Source organism: Danio rerio, chromosome 9, assembly GCF_049306965.1.
Source record: "Danio rerio strain Tuebingen ecotype United States chromosome 9, GRCz12tu, whole genome shotgun sequence".
NCBI classification, from domain to species: domain Eukaryota; kingdom Metazoa; phylum Chordata; class Actinopteri; order Cypriniformes; family Danionidae; genus Danio; species Danio rerio.
The window spans coordinates 25,647,132-25,674,852 of NC_133184.1; the positions used below are offsets into that span (position 1 = coordinate 25,647,132).

General features: G+C 35.5%; 3 protein-coding genes and 1 long non-coding RNA gene across 6 annotated transcripts; 1 reads left to right on the top strand and 3 right to left on the bottom strand.

The window, feature by feature from the left end:
* Positions 1-731: 731 nt before the first annotated feature.
* On the top strand, positions 732-1,109 carry prlh (prolactin releasing hormone). Its single transcript, NM_001245985.1, has 2 exons — positions 732-835; positions 934-1,109. The coding sequence occupies exons 1-2, from the start codon at positions 733-735 to the stop codon at positions 1,074-1,076; spliced, it is 246 nt and encodes an 81-aa protein (NP_001232914.1). The 5' UTR covers position 732; the 3' UTR covers positions 1,077-1,109.
* A 104-nt stretch (positions 1,110-1,213) lies between these two features.
* On the bottom strand, positions 1,214-7,166 carry rpe (ribulose-5-phosphate-3-epimerase). The gene is made up of 6 exons (NM_001243424.1): positions 6,977-7,166; positions 6,328-6,407; positions 5,990-6,129; positions 3,852-3,986; positions 3,684-3,770; positions 1,214-2,176 (listed from the first exon to the last, which is right to left on the bottom strand). The coding sequence occupies exons 1-6, from the start codon at positions 7,096-7,098 to the stop codon at positions 2,054-2,056; spliced, it is 687 nt and encodes a 228-aa protein (NP_001230353.1). The 5' UTR covers positions 7,099-7,166; the 3' UTR covers positions 1,214-2,053.
* A 2,282-nt stretch (positions 7,167-9,448) lies between these two features.
* On the bottom strand, positions 9,449-10,969 carry LOC141376127 (uncharacterized). Its single transcript, XR_012385336.1, has 3 exons — positions 10,624-10,969; positions 10,229-10,293; positions 9,449-10,087 (listed from the first exon to the last, which is right to left on the bottom strand). It is a non-coding gene; the product is annotated as an uncharacterized lncRNA (long non-coding RNA).
* An 8,588-nt stretch (positions 10,970-19,557) lies between these two features.
* ackr3a (atypical chemokine receptor 3a) lies at positions 19,558-26,007 on the bottom strand. Of its 3 annotated transcripts, XM_073911400.1 has the most exons (3): positions 25,921-26,007; positions 22,127-22,199; positions 19,558-21,998 (listed from the first exon to the last, which is right to left on the bottom strand). In XM_073911400.1, exon 3 carries the CDS (start codon positions 21,930-21,932, stop codon positions 20,850-20,852), a length of 1,083 nt encoding a protein of 360 aa, XP_073767501.1. In that variant the 5' UTR covers positions 21,933-21,998; positions 22,127-22,199; positions 25,921-26,007; the 3' UTR covers positions 19,558-20,849. The 3 variants fall into 3 exon arrangements, with proteins under 3 accessions (XP_073767501.1, XP_005167578.1, NP_001138286.1); XM_005167521.6 differs by lacking the exon at positions 22,127-22,199; NM_001144814.1 differs by lacking the exons at positions 22,127-22,199; positions 25,921-26,007 and having other exon boundaries at positions 20,416-21,998.
* Positions 26,008-27,721: the final 1,714 nt, after the last annotated feature.

Here is a 27,721-nt window from a genome sequence, read left to right on the forward strand (position 1 = left end):
TTTTGAAACAATATTGTAAACATGATTTCTGTACATTAAATAATTTAACTGCGCAAATGTCTTTTCCATTCCATTGTCGTCCATGTCAGTGATTTATTAATGAACACATAATTCTGCACTGATGTATTTGCAAGCTCAATTTTAGCATAGTCTGGTTTCTCACCTTCTCCGTGTCCAATTGATCACTGTCATTTGCATACTTCATTCTGATGTTTTGTGCGAGTAAATTTTAAGCCTTCACCCTCCCACATACGGAGTATAAATTGCTGGATCCGTCTGTCCTGAGCAAATACCTTCAAGCTCTGAGAACGAAAGCTGCTCAGAAGTTCATATGATGAGATTTACTTCAAAATTTTGAGATGATAAATTATTGGGAAACACGGCAATCTTGAAGACATTTATGCATTTTCTGCATTAAAGGACTTTTTGTAAGTATTGATAAACTCTTAATTTTTTAAATAAATGAAATAGCTTAGTAGATTATTTAATTATTTAGTTAAAAATATGAAGAAAAAAAGTGAAATATGTAGATTTTAATTGCCTCAAATAGTAGTAGCCTGAATGTAAAGATGATTTAAGAAATATTAATTTGGTGCAATGCTTATAGTAATTTTTGAACAATTTGTTGGTCTGGAAGCATTATTTAAACACTTATTTATATATTGATGTTTCTTGTGATTTTTATTTCAGGTGACTTTTCTCTTTGTCTGGTGTTAGTCACTACAGTAAGTCATGGTAAAGCTGTGCACTATTCTCTGTTTTCTAATGCTACTAGCATGTTTTACCCAGCCAAAACCCCATGATGGATTTCCATTACATTCACTGGAGATGAGAGGTTAGATTTTAATGATTTGACATTTTGCATGCCTTTTTAATATTCTTAGTATACCACATACAATGCTTATTTTTTCCTAATGCCGTTATTCCCTGTAGATCCAAACATTGATGCTATGTGGTATAAAGACAGAGGAATACGACCCGTGGGGAGGTTTGGTAGAAGGACATCACGAAGAAGTGAAGGATCACATTTTAGAAAGCACAGGTTGTGCTATCCTGAGGTCCTGGCTATGGACTGACTTAAACGCATTGAAAACCTCAGACAGCATGAAATAATCTGCTTGTGTTCTGTATTTAGATATATTTCACTCTTCAACACAGATGTATTTTATTTTATAGCTGCATGTAATAAAATATGTATCAAAGTCACAAAATATAAACATTTTTTTTTGCTTTATTATTAAGATAAACATTGAAATTAAACTTAAGTTATTTGGAAAGAGGCAGATGTGGATGCAAACTTGATAGGAGAAAAAATTGTGGGGGTATGTGATAGTAATTTAATTAAAACTAAAAAAAAGAAATATGAATAATTCATAATAGGATTATTACACTTGCACTATAAAATCTTTCAATTTTAATGTTGACCATGAAAAGTGGGATTATATCGAATGTTAACAGCTACATTTCCATGTTCCTATGATTTAACTGGGGTGAGTGGGACTGACAATTGACACCACAAGTCTTTTGCTTATAATTTTATCATTTCAGAGTGTACTTGAAATGTTGTGGAATGTGTCAGAATTCATTTGTCCATGCCAATACCTGCTCTACTTTACAGTATTGAAAACATGCAAAACTCAATTTCAATGTCATTTTTCAACTTAAAAACTAAAAACTGTTGAAATTGATAATCTGCAGCCTCATCAACAGTAACAGATGCTGCGACAAACTGACAAATCAAACAAAATGACTTAATTGACTTAAGTAAAGAGAGTTTACTTAAGAGAGGAATGATCAAACTGGTGTAGAAGGAACAGACCCATTCTTTCAGATCACTTTTCTCTGAAAACTCCAGCTTGACGTAAGCAAGAGTCTGGGTAAAGGCAGTTCCTGTGGTTTGAAGATTCGGCACATCCAACATTGGATCATGTCCGTTCACAAGCACCACTGAGAATTCATTTAACAAACTGTACACTACAACGGACTCTCAGAATCTGCAGGAATGACTTCCAGTGGTGGCTGAAAACTGACATCAGGTAAAAATTCAAGATGCTCAACGGTCCAAAGAACGTTTCTGGATAGCCTCCATAACGACATTTTTGAGGAGGGCGATTACAGAACGAGGGTCATCGCTGCTCACCACGGCACTGCCCGACACGATCATGTTTGCTCCAGCCTAGGGATGTTGGAGTAAAAAAAAAATAAAAAATTGGGTCAAACCTTTTTTTGCTAAACAAGATGAAAATATATTAAATATGATGTTACTCTAAGATGTTCCAAGAATGTGCATGAAGCTTGCAGCTTAAAACCTCTCAAGGATCTTTTATTATGTCATACTGCAATTGACCACTAAATACACCATTTCTTTAACTGCAAATCAAATGCTACTTCTTCCTTATTTGTGCAGGGTTGCAAAATCTGCTGTGAAGTACGTTTAACCAACACAGTTTGTTGCTTTTTTATTCCACGGATTAAAGGATTGATTAACTGCATTGATTATATTTATATGGTTGCATTGAATTTTTTCCCAAATCACATCAGAAAGACTATGCCAGCTGTGTTGTCAAGGTAAAGGTGCAGTAGGCGATCTGTGAAAATGCCTCCTTGCTGTCCAAAGCCATGCCACCTGAAGTCGTGAATGCACACACCGAATAGCTGACCACAGACATCCTTATAACACTAGATCATGTCATTCCAATGTGAGAAAACTTCATAGTATTTTTAAATACCGCAAAAGCTATATTATATCTAGCAGGTTTTCAGTTTTTGACAGGATGCAGGTAGAGGAATAACAGAAATAAAAAGTGTTAAAAAGGGAAACATTCTGTCATCCATATCGCTCTGTACACTACACTTCCTTATTTCTTATCACAGTTTCCAAGACAACAAATGACATTAACGTGCCACACTTGTGTTTAAACAGCCTTTCATCAAGTTTTATACTTGAACAACTAAATGAATGCTTAGCTCAATTGAACTGACTATATTTTAATTAAATTGCATTAGTGATGCTGTAAAGGATCACTTATGAAATTGAAAATGGCCACATAAACCTTATATTAGTAGTTTTTCAGTGGCTCAAGTTTTTCAGTTTCTTCATGCATTTAGCCCATTCATAAAATAACACTGTGCACGACTAACATAGTTTTAAAGCAATCATACCTGTAAGAGCACAGTTTTGAACAGCAGAGCAATAGCATTCAAAACAGCATGCAGAAGCGATATTGAAAGAAGTTCAGTCCAGTACAGCTGAATTGGATCAAATATATTGACTGAAATGTAAGAACAGGAGGATGTGTTCGTAGTGTTCCTAGCACTGAGGTTTGTACTCTCAGTGCTGGGTTGTGGCAGGAAGGGCTTCTGTATACAGCAAATGACTAACACAACTCAACTAGGTCTCATTTAGTTAGCCTTGCTTTAGGTGGTAATTTTTTTTAATTCAACAGGTGTTGATGTTTGCATAATAAATAAATAAATAAATAAATCAAGATAACAACCAAGACATTTTGGGAAATAGAGCTTACTGAATTAAAAAAATAACTCCCTTAGGAGGGGACTTCATTTTCTGGAAGTAGTTAACATACTTATACATGTTCAAATTGCAATACGGCATGTAAAAACATAACAGAGTTGAATGTTTTTCTATTTTTGCAAATAAATATGTGAAGGGTAAGTGGCTTTACCTCAGCACATCTGTGGATGCTGTCTGGACCGACTCCACCATCCACTTCAATGTCTAGAGATGGGAACTGACCCCTGAGCCAGCTCACCTGTGAAAAAACACAAACATCTTCAATGTCCAATACTATTGTCTGAAGAATCTAAATAAAGACATGGATGTACTGACATACTTTTGGCATCATATCTTCCATAAATTTCTGACCACCAAAGCCAGGCTCTACTGTCATGACAAGAGCCATGTCAATCTGTCCAGCCCATGGTGCCAATTCTTCAACAGTTGTACCAGGTTTAATAGCAAGACCAACCTGGAGTTAAGAAATAAAAAAAAAAAAAGAAAGAAATTGTCATAAAAAAACTGACATGTTTTTTTTTATTTCTATAAACAGCAAGCTGTCCAGAACAAGCAAGAGAATCTTAAACAATCATCACAAATACATAAATAAACAAAACAAGTGTACAGTAGATTATGCAAGTAACCACACACAGTATTAAAAAACAAGGACTCACAAACTTAAGTTATTTCAATAATTGTACCTATTACTTAAAAACTATTCACATTCCTCTAGAGGTCCACAAACTTTCATTTGCCACTGTTTATGTCTATTTTATACACTTGTTAAGGCAACAGTAATATGAAATTAGTCAGAATATCTGAATACATTACCATGTCATTTTTCATCATTCACAGATTACAATGTATAAGCAATTTGCTTGTTACCCATGGCTTAAATTATGATTTTTGGGTTGCAATTAAACAAACTGTACTGTAATCAGCATGTACATGTTATTTATAAGGACCCAAAGACACTGACTATGTTTACATGGACATCAGTAATTAAATTATTTGCCTTAATTTAATTAAGACAATGATATGATTAATGTGTTTGCATAAGTTGCTTTTGAGTGCTCCTATCATGATCCCGTTTTACATGATATAGCACATGATTCTATTAGCGTCATTGCGTCGCCACGCTATTCGCATTTCCTCTGGAGTTTCATATAATTTCAGGCGTTTCATTTTTAATTTGTTGACTTTACTGCAGTTTGGCACTTTCACTTTCATTCGAAACATTTCATGCATGCCCGCCATGACGAATGAGATATTGGATGCAACTATGAACTGCTGGAAGAGTGTTGTTTTAATGGAAGTTCATACCGCATGCTGAATGGAAGAATAAAAACCTCCGCATTTCTAAATGCAGGTGTCTGTGGTCTTCACAGACTCAATAGATGCACAGCCGTGTATTTGTGCGTGTGTGTGTGTGGACTATCCTGTTGCAAAACGCGCTGAAAAGTCCTACATGACGATAATACTTTGATTAAGGTGCTTACATGTCTGTACTGCACTTTGATAATGCAACTAAAATCAGCATACTCCACAGGTCTTAATTCGATTTCTCTTAACCTTAATTGGATTAAATTAATTTAAAAAAAACTATAAATAAATAAATTTTTTAAAAAATCAATGTTTACATGGTAGACTCATTAATGAGAATATTGTCGTAATCGCATTAAAGTCGGATTAGATGTCCATGTAAACATACTCACTGTCAAACATTTTATAACTTCTAGTTGTATACAACAAAATCTGAGATTACTGACACCTCATTTAAACTTATGAAATTAATAACTCGCAGATCTCAAATTTGATGTCAAAGCCAAAATCTAAAATGAACCTGCAGTCAATTATTTTAAGATGATAGCTAAAGCCAAAGTGCCATAGCAATCACAGCATCAACAAACAAACAAATTAATTATTACTCTTATATCATATGCTCATTTTATAATGAATGCTTTTGGGTGTAATGGAAGAAAAGTTGTTAATACTCGGACACGTTTTTTTAAATTTATTTCAAAACATGCTAAATTTGCAATTAGTCTATTTATATAAACTATTATTTGGCATTTACAGAACAGTGGCTAGCACTGTCGCCTCACAGCAAGAAGGTCACTCATTCGAGTTGGCATTTCTGTGTGGAGTTTGCATCTTCTCCTTGTGCTGTCGTGGGTTTGCTCCAGGTGCTCCGGTTTACCCCACAGTCCAAAGACATGTGGTTTAGGTGAATTTGTGGTATAGGTGAATTGGATAAACTAAATTGGCTATAGTTTATGAGTGTGTGTGTGAGAATGCGAGAGTGTATGGGTTTTGGAAGGGAATCCAATGTGTAAAACATGCTGGAATAATTAGCGGTTCAATCTGCTGTGGCAACCCATGATAAATAAGAGACTTGGCTGAAGGAAAATGCATGAATGAATTACGTAGCATGACACAAAAACAACAAAGCCCGCTTTTCCCCATTTCACAAACCTTCATGCCACTCTCTCTGATTTCCTTGATAAGATTGCCGGGGTTGCTTGTAGCTTCTAGATGGAAAGTGTATTGATTGGCTCCAGCTGCTGCCATTGGTTTCACCCACTGCTCTGGTCTGGATACCATCATATGCATGTCTGCAATAAGGCAAAGGTTAAGCATAGCCTCCAAATATTCACAAAACAAACACCGTACAGAAAGAAAGTCCAACTGTTAACAAAAAGCAGACTGCCCTCTTCAGAGAAAAACTAACAAAACTGTCCCAAAGAAGAGGGTCAGTATGTGTGCAGCTTCAATGCAATAGAAACATGCATCCATAAAAGACTGGAACTCACCAAAAAATGGATCAGGTCCGATACAGCTTCGTAAACATTCCACCATTGGATGCCCAAATGTGATGTTTGGAACAAAATGCCTTGAATATGCACATATGAAGATAAAGTGTTTCAGGAAAATTCATCAACTTTTTACACATCCAATGTGTATATGATACAAAATAAGACCTGAAACTCAAAATGGAAAGAGCAAAACTGATACAGACTTGCAAAATATAGTCTAAAAGGGTTATCTCGGTACAGATTAACTAGTCAACACATATTGATTGGATTTCTTAAGGATCATGTGATACTGAAGACTTGAGTAATGTTTGCTGAAATGTTTGCTGTGCCATACAATACAACATAACAATTAAAGCACATTGTGTGATCATTTAAAACTAATATGTAATAATATTCAGGAATGCTAATTGTTTCCAGGCTGTAACTTACATGTGAATTTTTGTGAAATCTCTTAAAATTGTGTCAACTATTTTTGTAATGTGGGTGAATTCATGCCGTACCACTCCTCAAAATGTGACAAATTCACATCTTTAACGTTAATAATGAAACAATTTAACTTAACTTAGTCTTCTCTGAGTCGTTTGCTCACACGAAATGCCTACAAGTCAACTTTATGTAATAAAGTTAGATGAAGAACTTTCCTCACCCATCCATGACGTCAAGGTGCAGATAGTCAGCACCGCACTCCATCATTCGCTCGCATTCCCTCCCGAGCTGAGACAGGTCGCTGCTCAAAATAGATGGACCGATTTTCGCCGTGTACGCCATGCTGCTTCTCCTGCCACTTCTGCACACTTCCGCTATTATTCTGATATTCCCAGGCGCCTTTCAAAACAAAAGTCATGTGCTAATCATTTACAGTCAGGAGATGGCGCCATTTGAAAAAAATAAATCCAGTCTGTGTCAGACGATCGTCACATAATATCTAAAAACAATAATAACGATTACGTATTTGTGCCTAATGTTACATGAACAAATAGAAATGAAAATCTGTCTCATCGCAAATGCTTTTTGGAGAAAGTCTTTGAACAGCATATCGCTGATAGATATATTAGATAATCAAGATAATCAGCTCAAGAGATGAGAATAAACTGTATAAAATAAATAAGGATGTTCAATGCGTTTCATAACCCATAATTATAACTACATTATAATTTTTTACTAACGTTTAACATTTTAAATTAGGATGATTGGAAAAGCATAGTAAATGTTTTTGTTTAAAAAATAAATAAATAAATAAATAAGGCGTTTCTTACAAGCTACATTTTTCTGACCCCTTACAAAGTCACATTTCCATAGCATGTTACTTGCTTTGTTAAAGAATTATTTGTTATTTGGAAAAAAAAAAAAAAACTTATGATGAAAATAAAACACCAAATGCTTACCTGTCATCACATTACCAACCACAGATGAAACCAAAGTTAAACTGATGTCCTCAAAAGACTTGTAGTTTACAATTCCGCAGAGGTGTTCTACAAGCAGCTTGTTGTTTAACATCAATAGATCTTTGTTCTCTTTAATTGAAAAATATGTTTTTGTTGTTTATGTTGGGGGTGTTGTGTTGTGATGTGCAATAGAGTGAACATTAGATTGACAATATTTCCAGCATTACTGCAGCATTTTCTGAACATTTTCAAGTTTCCTGCAAGTGGATAGATTATTTAATCTTTGTGCTTATGTAAATTACTGATTTAGAGCTTAAACGCAAAATATTTTGTAAAAATCAATCAGGAAGCATAGGCTTATTCTTTCAAGGTTTAGCTAATATTAATCACAACTTTCACTGATGCACAGCTCTGATGAGCTTGGCTGTTTACAGAAGAACATCCTGAAAGCCTCTCCTTTCCGATCCTTTGAGTCTGTCTGATGATTCGGTCTGTGACAGAAATGTCCTTTTCCCATCTCCTCCTCCACCATCCTTCCATCTTTGCAGGAGTAACAGCTTCAGTTGTCCTCAGAATTGTTTGTCTTCCTGGACTGTTTTTTGTCCTCAGGTCAGGAAGTTATTTAAAAGAGAAAGAATATTGACATTGTTCATGATGCATTTCACCTATACTTCACATGCTGAAACAAAAAGAAAACATCTGCTTAATAAACCCTTTTCAGCTTATAAAATGAAAATGTTTTTTGTAGGGGGTTGAATGCACAAAATGCATCTGTACAAAATGAAAAGGACCTCAAAGCAAAGATTTCTAAACATTAATTACAACCAAATATTCAATTATTTGTAAAGTAATTGTAAAAGTCGTCAACAATCAAACAAGCAGAATTCAAATGTTAATGGAAGGATTTACATTTTACCAATTGTTTAAAATTACACTCTGCCTTATAATTAATAATAATAATAATAATAATAATAACAATAATAATAATAATAATAACTCCTTACATTTATACAGTGCTTTTTTGAGTACTCAAAGCACTGTACACACATAGCGTACACACACATAGGGTCATCCACCACTAGTGTGCAGGATTCATCTGGATGATGCAACGGCAGCCATTTTGCACTGCACACCACAGACCATCTGATTGTTGGAGAGGTCACAGAATGATGAATCCAATTATGATATTGGGATGGTTAGGAGGTCATGATAGACTGAGGCCAGTGGGCAAATTTGGCCAGGATGCCGGGGTGATACCCCTACTCTTTTTCGAAGGACATCCTGGGATTTTTATTGAGAGTCAGGACCTCGGTTTAACATCTCATCTGAAAAACGGTGCACACTGAGCAGTATAGAGTCCCCGTCACTAAACTGGGGCACTAGGACCTGGGGTCTGTGTGGGTCTTCCGGCAGCAACCACTTCCGACAGCAACCTAGCTTTCCCATGTGGTCTCCGTCTCACATCCTGGTACTGAACGGGCACAGCCCTGATAGCTTCAGTGGGCAATCATGTGAGAGTTGCAGAGAGCTAGCTGCCACTATGTGTTATATCCTGAACACTAACAGTAATAACCACTATAGTTTTGTCCATAGTGCAATGCCCAATACATTCACAGAGCCAGTGATTACCTGTAATTTGTTGTGCAATGCTACAATAAAATATCTTCCCTTCTGAATTGTTTTTATTTATTTAAAAAGCTAAGGAAAAAATAAGAGACCACTTGACAATTCTCAGTTTCACTGAATTTTCTGGATTTATTAATATGGTTTTCAGTAAAATTTTTGTTTTATTATAAGTCTGAGACAATATCTAAATTATTCCAAATAAAGTACTGTATTGTTACTGTTTTTCTTTTTTCATGAAAAGAAAATTGGTAAGAATAACAAATCTTTTAACAAATATTGATTATTTGAACTCTTCTGAAAATGCTGAAATAGTGTTATCTAAAAGCAAACATGTAAAAAAAAACATGCCATATATTTGTACTTTTATACAAAAGAACAACATTTTAAGGGTAAAGTTTGAAGATATGTCAATGGTAATTTACAGCATAAAACAATAAAATCTCTAAATTGTTCAAAGCCAAAAGTAAAGTTAGGGCCATTTAGATTGCTGCTCATTTGACATTCTCTTGGAAATACAATAATTATAGCACATAATGTTTGTTTTGTTGGCAAGGGCTGAATCTGAAATCTTGTAGCAAGGGTTTCCACTGTGCATCTGTGGGGAATGATGGTGTGCGTTGCTTTTGGGAATAGTGTTGGCTTCTACTCCTTCATTCCTGATGTCTCTGACGTGAGAAGCACTGTCTCAGCTGCATACCTCCAATTCCTCATATTAGAGGACAGCACCAGTTCTGCAGGGGTCCAGTCTCGGAGCCAATAGCAGAAACAGATGGTCAGTGGAAGAATGGATTTTCATTACAATCTACGCAGTTTTTGATACATAATGTAACAAATATTAATATTATAACAAATAAACAGACCAGATAGAAATACACATATTGGCTTACAGAAATCTCACTCATTTGTCTTCTGCTGAACTCTAAAATAATTTTGTTTGTCCAGTCTCACATTCCTGTGGTATTAACACAACAAACCAAAACTTTAGATGAGAAAGAGGCCAAGCACATTTATTTCTGCTCTTTGGTATGCAGTGTAACATAACATTTTCATTTCCTTATGTGGTTCTTGATGATATAAATATCTAACCAAAATCAAATGTATTTGGTGCCAGTGCATCATCTCATTTAATCTTTGCCATAATAGTGACTTTGCCTTTAAAGCATTAAAAGCTTCTGACAATCTTCTTTTGCAGTCAGATCTGCAGATGTAGGTTGTAGATCTAAGCAGACTTTCTGTTTGCTTAGTACTGTGGTTTGGATCATGTTGCTCATGGTGGGTTTACCTGTCATGTTATGCCGCAGTGATGAATGACGCCTCCAGGGAGTCTGGAGTCACCTGTTTGTTTATGGTGCAAATGGAGCTATAACACATAGCAGCCCAAACAAAAGAATCAGTGTTTCTGTAGGAAATGACCAACTAATGTGAAAGAAAGTATGACAGATGTGTTAGCAAACAACAGATTGATCTGTTTAGTAGTAAAACATTAATACATTCATATGCAAATATACCAATGTAACGCAACAAAATTAAATTTCTGAAACAACTACAAAGTATGTTCCATAGTTTCATATTTCTTACACAATATACTCCTCGATTTCTTATTGAAATCAGTGGTTGCAATTCAAAACTTTTAATATCCACCTCAACAAAAATAATATATACAAATGTTCACCACATCCAAAAAAAAAAATATATATATATATATATATATATATATATATATATATATATATATATATATATATATATATATATATATATATATATATATATATAGAACTTTTGATCAAAGTTTTTTAGCCCTTTTTTTCTATGGCATCAATGACTATATTCATAAGACTGTGCAATATGTTAATTTGCCTCTAAAAATATATGGAGTAAGCATTTAAGCAAAAGCAAATTGTCCATTGGACAAAGTCAAACAGAGTTTATAAAAGTATGAATGAATTAAAAATTCAAGAAGTGTTACTCCCCTCGAGATGAAACAAAGGCTCAAGTCGTTCTTGATTTTAATTGACATTTATTCGGACACGAGTCTGTAGTATGTCTTGTAAATTCTAGCCTTGCACTCCTTTATGTCCCAATATTGCCGTCAGAACTACGAAAAGAAATACATAAATTTCAATTAACCCTTTAAAAGGTGATGTTGCATGTAATGAACAACATACATACAACCAAAAGATAAAGTGCACATTCAACATGTAAAGAAATACACTTTATTGGCTAATTATACATTAACATACAGACACATAATCATACATGTTCACATTCGTTAACACCATACAACACATACCTCATTGGCCTCTCTAACTCAAGAGGAATAAACTTGAAGGGTTGCAGTTTCTCCTAAACAAACTTCTTTGCACTTCTTAATCCTTAAAAACGTGTTTTAGCACAGCACCTTGTGGCTGTACCACTTGTAGTGCAACGGAAGAATATCTTGATTGCAACAATGAAATAATTCCCAAGCTAAACATAACAAGAAAAGGTTCCCCCCTCCCCCTTATAGTTTTAGTTAAATAACTTTAAATGAATGAACAAGCATTAACAACAAATATACATTACTTATTTATTCTAATGATTACTCTGAACATTTTAACTATTTATTGACCTTTTTAATGTAAAGTTTATGTTTATAGAGTGTAATATATAAGAATTGCTTCTGACGGCAGCTACAAGAAGGTTGCTGATCCGAGTCCCAGTTGGGCCTGTTGGCATTTCTGTGTGGAGTTTGCATGGTCGTGTGGGTTTCCTCTTGGTGTTCCGATTTCCCCCACAGTCTAAAGTCATTCAGCATAAGTGAATTAAATGAACTTAATTGTCTATAGTGTATGTGTTTGAATGAGAGAGTATATGTGTTTCCCAGGGTTGCAGTTGGAAGGGCATCAGCTGTATAAAACATATGCCAGAATAGTTGGCAGTTCATTCCGCTGTAGCGACCCCTGATAAATAAGGGAGACAAACATGTTGTTAGCAATTAAATAACAACCTTCTTCTTTTCTTTTCACTTTTCTGAGTAACAGAGTCTTTGTAACAGAAATCCAGTTTGAGATGTGTAGATGAATAGAAAGAATAGTGGGTGGGATAAACCTGCTTTCCTGGTTTACCAATCAAGCTACAGTTTCCATGTGCAACTTAATCCTACACATATTTGATTCAGCATATTGTATGAGCTGATGCTTGTGGTTAATGTGAAAAGGGCCAGAGGATTGTTCAGCTGTCTTTACCAAAGCAGACCAGATGTTCCCATGGGGATTCATGCTGTATCAATAGGAGAATCACTGACATTTCAGGGATCTGAAAACAAGACAATGTGCCCATCTACATCACTTATCTACCTCCAGAGAGAAACTTGACTCTGACTTCCTCTTGACCGTGGGTTCAGTTCAGTTATTCATCACTTAATGAATGGTCGTTGTCCAAAAGTGTCTTGCTCAAGGTCACCATAATGATGAAGTAACTGTGAAACTCTCTATTTCATTCATTTCTTTCCTTCCAGGGTTTAAACCTAAACCAACCCAGAAGTGTAATAAGAAGAAATGTATGTCCATCATACAGCAGAGAGAATAGACAGAGTATATTTCGCAAAAACAATAGCACATTACTCACAATGACAGAGTGAAATCCTTTAGCCTCCTTGAGAAATACAGTTCAGTTACACAAATCAGCATATAGCACATAATATCTGCTGAAGTCCTATATAGGGGTCGAAATGTTTCCATACATAAAAGACAGTGAAATGTTTTACCATAACGAAAGTGACAACATTAGATCTTAGCGATCACTCCAGGAGAGTAATACTAAATGTAAAGAGTAAGTGACAAACTCCACTAAAAATAAAACTTTGTTTGATGCACATTTCCAGGAGCTAATGCTAATCATTCTAAACCACTTGAACATCAATTCATTCATTCATTTTCTTTTCGGCTTAGTTCCTTTATTTATCCGGGGTCATCACAGTGCAATGAACCGCTATCTGATGCAGCACATGTTTTAGGCAGCAGATGCCCTTCCAGCCGCAACCCATCACTGGGAAATATCCATACACTACGGACAATCTAGCCTACCTAATTCACCTGTACACATGTCTTTGGACTTGTGGGGAAAGCGGAGCACCCGGAGGAAACCCACACGAATGCAGGGAGAAAATGCAAACTCCGCACAGAAATTCCAACCGACCCTGCAGAGGCTCAAACCAGCGACCTTCTTGCTGTGAGGCGACAGCACTATCTACAGCGCCATTGTGTCACCGAACATCAATTCATACTTGTCAATTAAAAGCAGAATGAGCTAGCACACTTTTTTTCAGAGTTTAGCCCCATGATGTCAGAATGTGCCTCCAGCAGGTAATCTCATGCCTCATATGCACGTGCTTTGGGAAATCTTGTCTTGTATAAACAGTTATTTCAGGATTTGAGTGGGAAACATCCTTTAACTAAAATTAACCAGGTTTACGATAAATAAATAAAAACCATCCAGGATTTTGCTACATCAAACATGCACTTTCAGAAATAAACAAGAGCTGTCACTGGTGCAGTTTTACCTTTACAAAAGGTGCACATTTGTACATTTTAAAGACAGATAATGTAATAAAAAAGCTGACCATTTTAAAGGCTGTCATATGCTCTCACTTATTCATTTTCCCTCACCTTAGTCCTGAATTTACCAGGGATTGCCAAAAAAGGAATGTACCACCAATTACTTTGCTATGTTTATCCATTTAAATAACACTGCAATGCAAACCTACAGTATGTCAATAGGGTTTAGGTCGAGTAGGTTGAGTCTTCCCATACTGATAAACTTTTCGGTGAACGGTTAATGTCCCTTTTTCCATTTTATACGGTTCCTTTTACAGCATGGATGTTGTAATTTAATTAAAATACAATCAGTAAATAGACTTTGGAATTCATTTAGTTGCTCAAGCATAAAATGAGACGAAAAGCTGTTTACTTGCATGCTCCCATCAGAATCGGCAGGCTAGCGCCGATTAGAAGCTCCATTGAATATACTGGGGTAAAGTAAATAATCATATTTTAAAGACATGGTGGGAAAATGTAACCTAATGCAGTGCTTCTCGTACAATCTGAGATCCAATTATATGCACTCTCAGAAATAAAGGTGCGTGTTCTGTCACTGGGGTGGTACCTTTTTTAATAGGTACAAATTTGTGACTTAAAGGTCCACATTAATACCTCAAGGGTGCATATTAGTACTCTTAAAATGTTTAGGTACTAATGCATACTTTTTAAGTACAAATGTGTACCTTCTGAAAAGGGACCACCTCAGTGACAGCTCGCGTACCTTTATTTCTGAGAGTGTGGGATATCACTCAGCCAATGGAGATTGCGGATTTTTTAAAGAAAACAGACCTTAAACACACCGATTTTACAATGGTATACAGTTCGGAACTTAACCCAAGTTCCTGACAAATTAAAAGTCTTTTAGAAAGTCATACTTCTGCATATACTCTATTAATTGTCAATTTATCACCAATTAATTGTCATGAGTGAATCAAAAATCAAGATCTGTTTACCTGAGTTTAGAACGACCTAGGGTTAACTAGTTCAAGTGTGGAACCCCTCTAAAGTCTCTAGGGCATCTGTAAAACTTTAGGATGCAGTAAGATCACAGGGGGACCGCAGTGAACCTGACCAGACTGATTTACAGTACTTCTGAAACGGTTTTCTTGTGAAGTTCAGATGTAGTTCACTGCCACATATCCACACATTATAAGTATGATGTAACTGAACATGTGTGGACTTGCAAATTGATGTTTTGTTATGGGTAGATAGTGATGCTGAAAAACAAATTGGTGATTGACTCTTGAGACAAGATATAGAAGAAGGTAGATGATTTATGACCTTCCATCCATACAAGCTATGCCTTCAGTTTTGACACTTACAAAAGCATGTTTAGCAAAAAAATAAAAACAAAATTTAATAATAATAATAATAATAATATTAGCATTGTTAATGTACATTGTTTAGTGATTAAAATAATATATAACCCTTTTGAAATCACAATAGTTTTCATTGCAGGTAATTAGCTAACTCATGACGGCAGCAATTTGAGGCATCAATATTTGCAATATTTGTGCAAAGTGAAAAGAGAAAAAAGCTTCTCAGGGTTCATGAATAATTGTTTTATTCGAAAACTGTCGAGCCATCAGCATTAGTAATGTTTAAGTCTTTGTTTCTTTGTATCACAGCTTTTTAAAATTTTACATTCATATGCTTTTCGGCTTAGTCTTTATTAATCTGGGGTCGCCACAGTGGAATGAACTGCCAACTTATCCAGCATACTTTTTACACAGCGGATGCCCTTCCAGCTGCAGCCCATCACTGGGAAACACCCATACACTCACATTCACACACATACACTAAAGACAATTTAGGTTACCCAATTCACCCATGAACATGCAAACTTCGCACAGAAATGCCTGACCCAGCCGAGGCTTGAACCAGCTACCTTCTTGCTTTGAGGTGACAGTGCTACCCACTGCGCCAACTGATATTACAATTTGTTATAGAAAAAATAGTGTAACTTATTTCATGTTATCATTATTGCATTTCATGTTCAACTTGTTAGAAGCATCTTGCAGCATCATTCTTTCATCTTTCTCTAGTTGTTTGATTGTAGTCCAAATTTGAAGACAGTTTGTGTCTTCACATTACTCACCAACCTGTGAGTAAAATAATAACTTTTGTCCTCAATGTTACATTACAACATAAATTACACACAATCACACCTTGATCATGAATGTTGATATTTTCTGTAATTTAATAAAACACACTTTTACAATACAGAATTACAAATTTCGCACTGGAATGTAAAACCCATTCTATATTGGCTAGCAAGTAGTGATCAGCTTTATTAAATAAGTAAATACACCCAAATCTGCCAGACTCAACATATTCAAAAATTTTGTCATTTGTATGCCAAATTTACAATCTATGAGTGCAATTTATTAGTATAGGTCTAAAATGTATTTTATTTCTGTGAGAAGTCTGACACATAAATAATTATCATAATTTTCATAGTCATATTGTTTGTTTGTTTGATTTTTCACAAAGAAAAACCATAACTGAGGCAACTAGAGCATGCCTAAAATTTACATAACAAGGGAATACATTTTTCTGGTCTTGACAAAGAAACAGAAACATAAGAAATATGTAAACTGATGGTTGTGTTTGTTTATGTTTATGTATATGTTTCCACTGTAGAACTCTTGGTAACACTTTATGTAGCAATTTTCTCTATTATTTTGGCGTATTAAATATATTGGTTGTTTATTTGTTTGTCTAAACCAACTACTACTGTACCTTAATAACTATTAAAAAGAAGTGAATTGGGGGTTTATTAAGGCAAAATCCTAGTTAATCCTATATCAATGGTGAAAATTGTAGCTTAAAATAAAAGGTTTCTGAATTCTCTAATGTTTTGACAAAGGTTGTTTCCAAAATAAATCTTTACCTTCTTGATCATACATACACATTTTTATAGGATCATTCTAATCAAAAATCCCTAACAACTGCAATATTTTCATGTGTAAAATCTACAAACAGTATTAGCTCAATCACAGACAAAAACATATAAAACAAACATACAGGAATTCCTGCTGTTCACATTACACGCCATCCCGGCCTATTTATTCATCTTGCATGAACCAGTGACTCTCTGCCTTGTTTCTCAAATCCCTTTTAGAGAATCAGCCAAACCACAAGAGGAGACTAAAATGAAAGACAATGTTTGTTTTCTGAAGACACATTTCATCCATGGAAAGTTTAATGTAGGGCTAAAATAAAATATCAGACAAATGATTCATGAAGATATATACTTTTATTCGCTTGTATATTGTTTATTCACACCGTGAGGTTGAAGGTAAGTGCTTCTTTTAGCATTTGTTTGGGAAAACGAGTGGGAAAACTCAAGCTTGTTTACAGATAGTAAAATGTAATTTGTGGTTTGTCATTTTTTATCTGTTAAAGGCTGTGGAAATTTGGATTAACTGACATAATTAGGTGAAATGTATTGAGGTTAAGACCTGCATGTAAGTGTTTATTTACTAGGAACTTTTTGCAAACCTTTTCATGTATTCGGCACATGCTAAAATACTTGCTCACTCCTTTTCTTCAATTTATTCCCTTCTTCATCATAAGTCACCGCAGTGGAATGAATCACTACTTACCCTTGCAGCTCAACTCCTGCACTGCAGAAAAACACACTCTCCTGTTCACAAACACACCCACTACGCTGATTTTACTATGTCCACACATATAGAATCCACACATATAGAATCACTGCAACAGATCAATTTAATACACTACAGTACGTACTATAAATTACTACTGTAGCCGATTTTTTCATGCTGGTCCACACAAGCATCACAGCCTAGTCTTTTCTTGAACCAGCAACTTTCTTACTGTGAGGCGAAACATGTATAAATGTAATTTGTCATGAGCTTACGGGAAATGGGTATTTTTCTTTGAACGAAAATGTTTCATCATGGTCTCTGGAGAAAATATTTGTCTGTCTCTGTACTGCCTGCACTGTGATGCAGTTAAATTATTAGTCTTAGTGCTGTTAAAATTTGACTGTTCACCATCTTTGCTGTTGGACAACCAATAAACTGAGGCCTTTTATAACAGAAACAAAAGTGCTTTGAGTCATAACCGGTTTCAAACTGGTGGTCTTTTTTTATTTCCCTGTGTGAGGTGAACATGGTCAAAGCCTACATTCGGGACCATTGTGTTTGAAAGAACAGCATATTTATGAAGCTGTTTAATGCTTTTAAAGCTTTGACTGTGTTGTCCAAGTGTCATGAGGTTTAGTTGTGTTGTGGAGTTATTTACTAGACAAGAATTCTTTGAGCATTACAAAAGAGATTAATAGCTGCCGAGAAAAAGATGCCGCGGATGTTAAGCAATGTGAGAAGGGAATTAACAGATTAGACAGAAATCAAAACCAAATGAGACCAAGATGGGTCAAACTGAGTTAATCAACCAAGCTGCTAATTATGGGAAAACATTTTAGCTGTACAGTAATATGATGCCATCTTTGATGAAGCGTGAAGCAGACTGAGGGGTTAGTTTGATATTGTGACTTCAACAGTATGTTGGACAGTAACATTGCTCAGATAAGATTTTTTTTTGTCCTTTTATGTTTTGGGTTTGTAAAGCAAAAACAGCCATCAGAGGATGTATTTGAACAGCCACTGGTGTGACCTTAAGCAGTTTTGTTTAGGCCTTGCAGGTGTCTAAACACAAGAAAGTGCTGAAAATATGACAGACCTCACACTGGTTGTAATAAATCAGGTAGATCACATAAATCAGGCTCTAATGTCCTTGTGGCTTTGCATTGGCTTGATTTGGAAACTCTATTTTTCCATGAATAAAGATGGATTGTATATAGTAGTTGTAATTCGTTCATAAACAAAATAAGTAGTTGGGTCACTGAATCCTTGATTTTCTCAAAAACATTGATTCTTGCTGGCACAACACACTAGCATGCTAATACGTGATATTGCTTAAATGATTGTCAAGCGGCCAGCGGAAGAATCAACACAATCTTAGTTCAAAATGTTTCATGGAAACCTAGCAAACTGTTTTCAATTTTAAAAACATTCAAGCTCCTTTGAGTGTGTAGATCAAGGTGAGACACTCAAGACAGTAAGTTTAATAGTCAGTTATGCATTCACATCCCTTTTATATTGATCATTAAACGCACTTGAAAGCATGTAGTTAAATCCGCTTGAGTGCAAGATAATATGCCATAGTTATGATCATCTTGAGTGTTTTCAATTAAATAAAAAAAAAACTTCTACCACTGTAGTTGTACTATCAAAGCATGTAGCCATCACCTTTAAATCTTTATGATGCCCCTGGGGTCGAAATAAAAAGGGGCCACCATTGTTAAACAGATGGTGAACCAGTAATACAGTGCTGATTTTTATTAAACATGAAAAGGCATGACTTGATTCAATCCATATTAAGGCCAGGAGCTCATGCATGAGTTAATCCTAACTATGCATTTTCTATATAATAAAACTGTACTGAAGATATATATATATATATATATATATATATATATATATATATATATATATATATATATATATAGTCATGTATATATAAATGTAAGATATGTAAGATAATAAACAAATATTTGATGTGTAGTTATTACTTAAACTGCACTAAGACAAATTTAATTGAATAGGTACTTTTAAATGTATTTATTTTAAGCACATTTCTGAAGCACAATGTATTCGGTGTTCCATCAGAACTCAAAAGGTATAATAAATACAACACACTTTACCTTTTTTAAATAACTAAAACAGACACAAAAAAGGAAATGCCCTTTCAATGACGCACTAAGTTTTGTTACAAGATTACCATAACAACTTATCATAAAACATAAAATACACATGAACAAATCCTACAATTAAGTGCAAATACAGTTGCACATTAAAATACAGACAAAATTCATTTCTATTTGTTCAAACATTAAAATGAGCTGTTTCAGTGAACATGTGAAAACGGTTCAAAATACAAAAGCAATGCCAATTCCAGCCAGCCACAAAAGCCCCTCTTTTATCAAAGAAAGTGCTTTAAAAAGACAGAGTTAGCAGCAATTGAACTAGAGCTACATTACTATGCTGTTACAATACATACAGGAGTGCTGGTTCTTCATAGATTGTAGACCTTATACATACTTAAATACTGTTAAATCATATTATGATGATTGAAAACCATCAGACAGTCCTGCGAAGTCATCACTGGAAACAATTTAAGGAGATTTCCTCTCCTGAATTACAAAGACGTATGCTGTAACATACTATGTTCATTTGGAATCAATTATTTGTTTGAATATTTATGGTTTGAGTTGTATAATAAAATCCCATCAGCCTTTGGCACTTTTCAAAGTAATAAGTAATAATTACTTAATGAGTAATAAGTAATGAAGCAACTTACAATGTTGTAAAAAAATGTTGTGTCATGTCTGAAAACATGTCCGTGTAGTTACAAATAAATCCCATCATTCTTTGTCATATTTCAGATGAAATACACTATTTTGATAAAAAAAAAAAAAAAACACTGTTCAAATCCAACTGATGTGGTATCAGAGCCAGCGGTAAAACAAGTCAGATATCTCAATATCCAAATCCCATCAATCTCTGACACAAAGGAACAATGTTAATTAATAAATAATTGTTGTTTTAAATGAATTATTCCACATCTACGCAGTCACTGTTAAGTATTTGCTGATTTAGTCAAACAATTTTTTGGTTTTCCTTATTTCAGAGAAACAAGTCAGAGTGGTTCTGATTTAACAATAAAGTCTTTGGCTTGTTTTAAAAGACGTATTCGGTGTCTTTAGAGTCACAGTTAAGCATGTATCACTATATTGACAGAAAACATGTTCGAATCCAGTTTTCAGGAAAGCATGTTAGGGTACTATGTGTTTTGAAGCAGTGCAGAACTTTGGTTGAGGGTGACAATCTGAAGGCTTCTAAGTCACAGTCGGAGGGTTGTTCTCCACCATTGCGTACTCCGTCTCAATACCCTGAGACCCATCAATGAGTCGAGCAAGCCCCGTACGGGTGGAGTATTTGAAGATGAAGGCTTTCATGAGATCATAGCGATAGTGGCGATGGGCGAAGCTGTAGACCACAGGATTTACACAGCAGTGTAGCAGCGACAGGCATTGAGTAAGGTGAAGTGCCACAAACAGACCATTCTCTGAACTGCAGCCCAGTGGAAGCACACCTAACATGGCTAGAGCATCGGCTAACAGCACCGCATGATATGGTGCCCAGCAAGCTATGAAAACCACTATGTACATTAAGATGACCTTCTTGCTCACGCTTCGATCCTGGTCTCCATTTGAAGGTGAATGAGTGGAAGTGGAAGCTAAAGTGTTTGCCAACAATGCATATGACACAGCTATAATAGGGAAAGGTATGGCAAAACCAAGAACTACAAAACTCAATTGTATGCCCACCATCCACTGCAAAGGGTTGTCCTCTGGGTATACAGGAAGACACAAGGTCACGTGACTGTATTGTGACTTTACAGACCGCAGGAAGTATGTGTCGGGTACTGAGGCGAATAAAGCAAGCAGCCATGTTATCGCACACACTAAACGCCGAACTTGTCTTCCTCGTCTGTGAGAAATCTCCCTAAATCGCACCACCGAGAGATACCGGTCCACACTCATGCAGGTCAGGAAGAAGATGCTGGCGAAAAGATTGACGCTGAACAGAAGATGTGTGAGTTTACAAGCCGCCTGACCGAATGCCCAGTGTCCTCCCTGTGCCAGCGAGCTCACCCACACAGGAAGAGTAGCCACTACACACAGGTCAGCCACCGCTAGGTTTAATATATACATGTGCGTCTCGTGGTAATGACGCTGAGAGCGCATGTTGACCCACACTACTAGCGCATTGGCAGCCAGGCCAACGACAAAAATGAAGGCATAGAGGGTGCACATGGCATTGAGGAGAGCAGAACGGTTAAAAGAAGCCGGGCACATTTGCGCTTCAACCCGTGAGCTGTTGTTATTGGAGTCCGTGAAGTTTAATTCTTCCCACATGGCGAAGAATTCAGTCAGTTCGCTGGCACTTAAACCCAACTTCTCATTTGGTGATGACGACTGTATCTGTGAAAGAAAACAGAAGTCAAACACCCTTCAAAAGGTTGTCCACATTTCTCTAATGAATGTCTTTGATCTAATGTATTAGATAATTGTGTTTAAAATATTTAATAACATGAATTGACATTGCTTGCCTTTGTGTTGTGCTTCTTGTGCTAGTGTTGTAAATAGGCATGGGCTGATATAAGATTCTGATGGTATGATAACCTTGGATAAAAATATCATGGTTTCACGGTTTCAAAGTATCGTGATTGCTACTATAAAATATATTCTTATTACATGACTGGCTAAAAAACAACAACTTTTTTCTCCTTTGAGCACAATATATTTTATTTTGAGAAAATTGTTTAATATTATGAAGCAGCAAACATGTCAGGCAAAATAATTCAAATGAATCATTTACTTCTGCTGTCATCATTTAAAAAACACTGATTTACAACTTAAAACATAATTTTTTAGATATCTTTTCTGTAGAAGATACTGTTGTCAAAAAAAAAAAAAAGTAAATAAAAAAATCAGGAATGGTATCACAGAAACTTTGGGTGGTTTTAAAACCCTGACTTTTCCAAACCGCGGTATACCTTGAAAACGGTTATCGTCCCATGCCTAGTTGTAAACTCTATTTAATAATTAATAAACTAAATCATAAATGTCATGTTATATTTATCACAAAACTAATTCAAAATATTACTGTTTTAAGTTGGTTTTTACAGTTTTTCTTAGTCGCTTTGGTGCGTTTCTCACAACACCGGTGCATTTCTGCACAACAGTTAATGCATTTCTCAAAACAATTAGTACAAACTGCAAAACCTTGCTGATAACCTGCAAAAGCACGTCACATGCTCAAAATGGATAGTTCATTCCTCAAAAGCAAGTATTCATGTCGATCAAATTGTCATTATAATTATAATGAAAAGTCCTGACACCATTATTAATGAACAAGATAGTCAAATGGCTTTGTCATGTTTTCATCATGACAGTTTACTCTACATTTTTTTCAATGCAAAAAAGTCAGATGTTGGTGACACGTCCTGAAAATGCTCATTACAGCACTATATACTATTTGCACAGCCATTTGAAAACTACAGTAAAGTTAGACATCGCTGCATTTAGTGAGGCATCTAAGTACAAGACACTGAATATGTATGTTTCACATTTTTACTGCATTTGCTCTTTGCAATTCTAATTTATTCACAGCATTGTGCAAAAGAATAAATACACCTTTATTTACAACAAACATAAACTCCCTTTAGGTAGAGCTGTGCACAACTTTACACAATATTGCAGAACATATTGGAACTGAGCCTACAACATACACAGGTCTGTAAATCATTCATTAAATTGTTCAATTTTAAAGACAATTTCAGGAAAATATTTTAAATTTGTTTTATAAAATATGCTAGACAGATTTTGACAAATAGTTCACCATTTTTGTATGTAATGACTCAAGTAATGAAATGAGGACTATGAGTTTTCTATGGAATGACTATTCAGCTTAGACAAGTTTAGCTAATTTTGACTGACATAACATAAGCAAATGATAATGTTATAAATAGCAGAAAGTTGTTTGAAAACAATTGATGCATGTCCAAAAGTATCTGCAATTTGTTGGAAGGAGTGAGAAACTGCTACTAGGATGTGCACAAATGACTAATTGTTTTGAGAAATGCATTTACTGTTGTGCAAATGTAAATAGAGTTTTGAGAAATGCATCAAAGCGACTGAGAAAAACTGTAATCAAACAAGTACAACCATAATAAACAAAACTCCCCCAGCACCAAATAGGATTTATGAGCAATTGTTCGTTATGAAGACCATCTAGCTACTATGTGAAGTTTTGCTACAAAAACCAATGGATGCAGGTTTAGTTTTTCTCACAGGGTCATAATTACAATCTTTTGAAGGGACCACTGAAATTGTTTGACATAAGGCCATAAAATCATATGAGACAAAACTGTCCATGGCACAAGAGCACTGCATATTTGTGAAACTGTCACAGCATCCTATTATAATTTCATGGATCAGACCGATTAGAAAGTTGACACTACTTCAAAAGCACAAAATTGTTCAGCTTCAAGCTAGTCATGCTGAAGTGCCCCGTAAGTTGGTCCTGGTTTACAAAAATCAAAGTGAATCAATTCTATGACTTCACAGTGATTTCTACGGGCAAAGTAATTTCAGTTTAGGGGTTTTTTCACGCCATCTTAGACATCTAAGTGGTCCTTTCAAAAAGAAATGTTGCTATGTGGCTGGTGAGGTCACAGACCCTTGACCCTTGATTTCTCTCTGGTCACTAAATCCTTTTTTAGTGGAGCTTTTCAATCTCCAGCAGAGCTGCAACAACGCATACAAATGTCTGAATAATGCTGTTCTGAATTAGGGTAATGAAATATAAAACAAGTTTGCCTCGTGCTGCAAGAGCGTGGCTCTGCCTGAAAAGGACATTTCCTGTTACTCCACCTGTATTCTGTTTGAAGTTCATTACAAAGTTAAATCTAATTGTTTTCCATTTAGTAAGCACACAATAGTGCTGGCTGCTAAACGCTTTTAGGGTTTTTTGTTTGGGAATTGTTTATGTGCTTTAGCCCTAGGAGGAAACAGTTTAGGAAGTTTATAGCACAAAATGTAATTGATGAATCATTCAGGGATTAAAACATGAAGGTACACCTACAGTACAAACACACAGCCTTCCTATTAGTTGTTCATGTGTAAACACTGCAAAGACTTTCTGTTACAGACAGTCCACTGTCACATGTAAATGCTGACATACATAAATGTGCCTTGCTCTCTAGCAGTAAACAGCAAGGACACAGCGATGTCAAAGGTCAAATGTTTTATGACAACAGACACCTCGAGGGCCTTGAACCTGTGACAGGGCTCTAGCTGAAAGGATGTTGGATATTTAGTCATGCTAATGTGTAATAATCACTGTAAATAATATCAGATCTAATAACGATCCCGTTAATAAAAAATGTTCTCGAGTTCTTCTGTATTTCTTTGAGTTCTTCTGTTTGTTTTTTTTTATTAAAATGAAATGCATTTCATGCTCCTGCACCTCAAGCTAACCTTCTGTTTCCAATAATTTGATTTATTTTGAGGATATTGATTTCAACAAATGTAAATATTGTAATAAAATGATACCGCAAGTAAAGCTTGATGCATGAACTCATAGGACAAACTGGGATTACTGGCAGCAAATACAAAGCAGAATGTATATATAAAGCCAAACCATGGACATAATGAACTGAAAATGCTTAACATATGTGAGCGGTTCTCCAAAAGAAAAGATCTACAACAACGATGTGATGATGATACTGTATAAAATGTATTAAGTTTTATGCTAGTTACTTTTTTCTGAATTAACCATCAAAATCGAGCTCTAAAGGAAAACTGACTATACATTTAGTTGTTTTTATAAACCAGACCTCATCTCTGAGGTGAGGTCCAGCGTGTCTGGTTTTCTTAGTAAAAAAAAACGGTTTGTGCGCCCATAATTTAGCCACCCATGAGCAACTTAGTCAACAACAGTAATAAAGATATCGGGATACAAAAATCTGTTACAAAACCACACGTAACGTTACGCTATTTTCAGTGCCAATGTATTTTTCGCATTTGTGTTGTCAAAATTAATCCTAACGGAACGCAATAACTCCATGGTTTGTCCTCGGCGTCAGGGAAAATTGTGTCCCTATTAAAAACTTACTCAGAGCCAGTGAAAAACTCTGAAACATGGTGATTCAATACGCTTACAACGTACGGACCCACTCACTCTAATAACAGAGACATCATAGCGAAAAGTTATAAAAATAGTTAAACCCACTTGCCTAGCTGATATGAGTGCAGGTGTCTGAAGTACGGCTGTGTAACTGAGAGCCTTCTAAAATACAACTCTTTTGCTTTTCGTTAGATCAAGTATGATATGGCTCACCTCTGTCATTTTGCCTTTAATGCTTGTTGAGTGCGCAATGTTAATCCAGGGTTTCGTTCTCATGCGCAGATGAGCTGAAGTGATCCTGTCTGCGCTTCTGCTGCAGGTTGTTTAAATAGGGTGAATGAAAGCGGTGACGCCCATCTGTGTCTGAAATCAACGGATCTGAACCATGATCTGAAAAAAAAACTACATTCTAAGCACAATATTAATTCTTTCTTCATTTAAATTTTATGTGAATCCATTTGTTTTTTGTTATTTTAAATAACATTTCAATTACTGGTTTTATTTTTTTACATTGTATATAACTTGTTTGATTCTTATTTAGTAAAAATATTGCTAGATTGTTTAAATAATTAAATACATTTATTAACATAATTTTTTAGGGTAGTTAAGCATGAGTAGAACTTGTGTTGTATATAGGATGTCACATCCTGACACCTCAGAACCCTAGTTTCTCAAGTCTAATTACACATAATGAAACATAACCACCCAAAACGACAATCTAAAACATTGAGAAAAAAACTGAACAGTTGTAGCAGGAAGAGTTTGCATTGCAAAACCTCAAGACAAATTTCATTTTGACTAGGAAATACAGCTTATTAAACTGGACGCGAAAACATATGTAGTGGGGTTTTTTGTTCTCTCTAATAGAGAATATGATCATGTTTATTAGACTGACCTCATTAATGACATGATCGCTGAAGGAGAGATTGTTTCCATTGCGATAACCTTCATGAAAGGGCAACCTCAGCATGTACGGATATCCATTGTCCAACACTATCAAAAGTATCAGAGTAGATTTCAAAAAGTCACTGATAAGCATCGTGGTTCTCCTTAACACTTGTGCCAGCTTCTTTATCTAAGCTTTCTTCTACACAGGAGGGGAGAGACCTTTTGGCGGAGGCTTTGAAAAGGCAATTGAATGAGGAGAATTAAGAAGGGAAGAAAGCACAGGTCCAAAGCTGCTGGAACAGAGGAAAAATCTCTCCTTTAGCCTTTCAAACGCATATTCTTCTTCTTACCTCCAGTGCTAAGCAATCACTGTAAAAGGAGTTACTCAGTGCAATAAAGATCTTTAAATAATTCCCTCAGCCCAGGATTAGTTTGCTTAAGTTAGTTAACGTTCTAGTTCTATGAATACTGTACCTTCTTTTGTGAGTGGACTAAAGCTTCTGGTTTTAATATTGATCCAGCAGATGTCTCAATAATCACAGAAGACCAGTGGTGACAGCTGAAGGTTGAACTGCTCTGAATAAACTTGTCCAGTGTGTCACATACAGGCCATGCCCTCTCTGCTTCAGGGTCAAGGCCAGGGACTGGAGATCACATAATTTCTCTCAACAATTAATTTCAGTTAACTGAAATGCAAACATGACATTAGTTTACTCTTAAACCTGCAGGTACATTTCTTAAATCCATTGTTAGCCAACTTTGGTAGAAATTTTGTTATACGAACAAAGTACAACAGTTAATTAGCATGTTTTGTTCGGAAACTGAACAGCTGTTTTGAAGAGTCGTCTTTATAAAGCAATCTAATGGAGAGCAAAAACAGTCCTAATAGAAGTTCTAACTAATGTGGTTTCTGAAGTTAATGCCCTTTTACAATGTGCGTGTTCAGAATTGGCAGGCTTGGTTTGATTCAAATTGTGATTGATGTGTAAAGTTCAATTAAAAGGACGAACACTGCCATCACAACCACAAAAAAGTTGAAAATATAAATTAACACAAGCAAGCAATATATGACCATAAAAAACACAGAATGTTCAAGCAAACTTGGTTTTTGTCATCATATGCAAAA

Bases quoted from the DNA above. Each gene is read 5' to 3' on its own strand.
- rpe (NM_001243424.1), bottom strand. From the start codon at position 7,098: ATGGCGTACACGGCGAAAATCGGTCCATCTATTTTGAGCAGCGACCTG. The intron at 6,130-6,327 runs GTGAGTTCCAGT...GCCTTATTGCAG, and splicing joins CGGACCTGATCCATTTTTTG to ACATGCATATGATGGTATCC. The intron at 3,987-5,989 runs GTTTGTGAAATG...TCTTAACTCCAG, and splicing joins TCAGAGAGAGTGGCATGAAG to GTTGGTCTTGCTATTAAACC.
- ackr3a (XM_005167521.6), bottom strand. From the start codon at position 25,983: ATGAGAACGAAACCCTGGATTAACATTGCGCACTCAACAAGCATTAAA. The intron at 21,999-25,920 runs GTGAGCCATATC...TTTCTTTCACAG, and splicing joins TTAAAGGCAAAATGACAGAG to ATACAGTCGTCATCACCAAA.
- prlh (NM_001245985.1), top strand. From the start codon at position 733: ATGGTAAAGCTGTGCACTATTCTCTGTTTTCTAATGCTACTAGCATGT. The intron at 836-933 runs GTTAGATTTTAA...TATTCCCTGTAG, and splicing joins ACATTCACTGGAGATGAGAG to ATCCAAACATTGATGCTATG.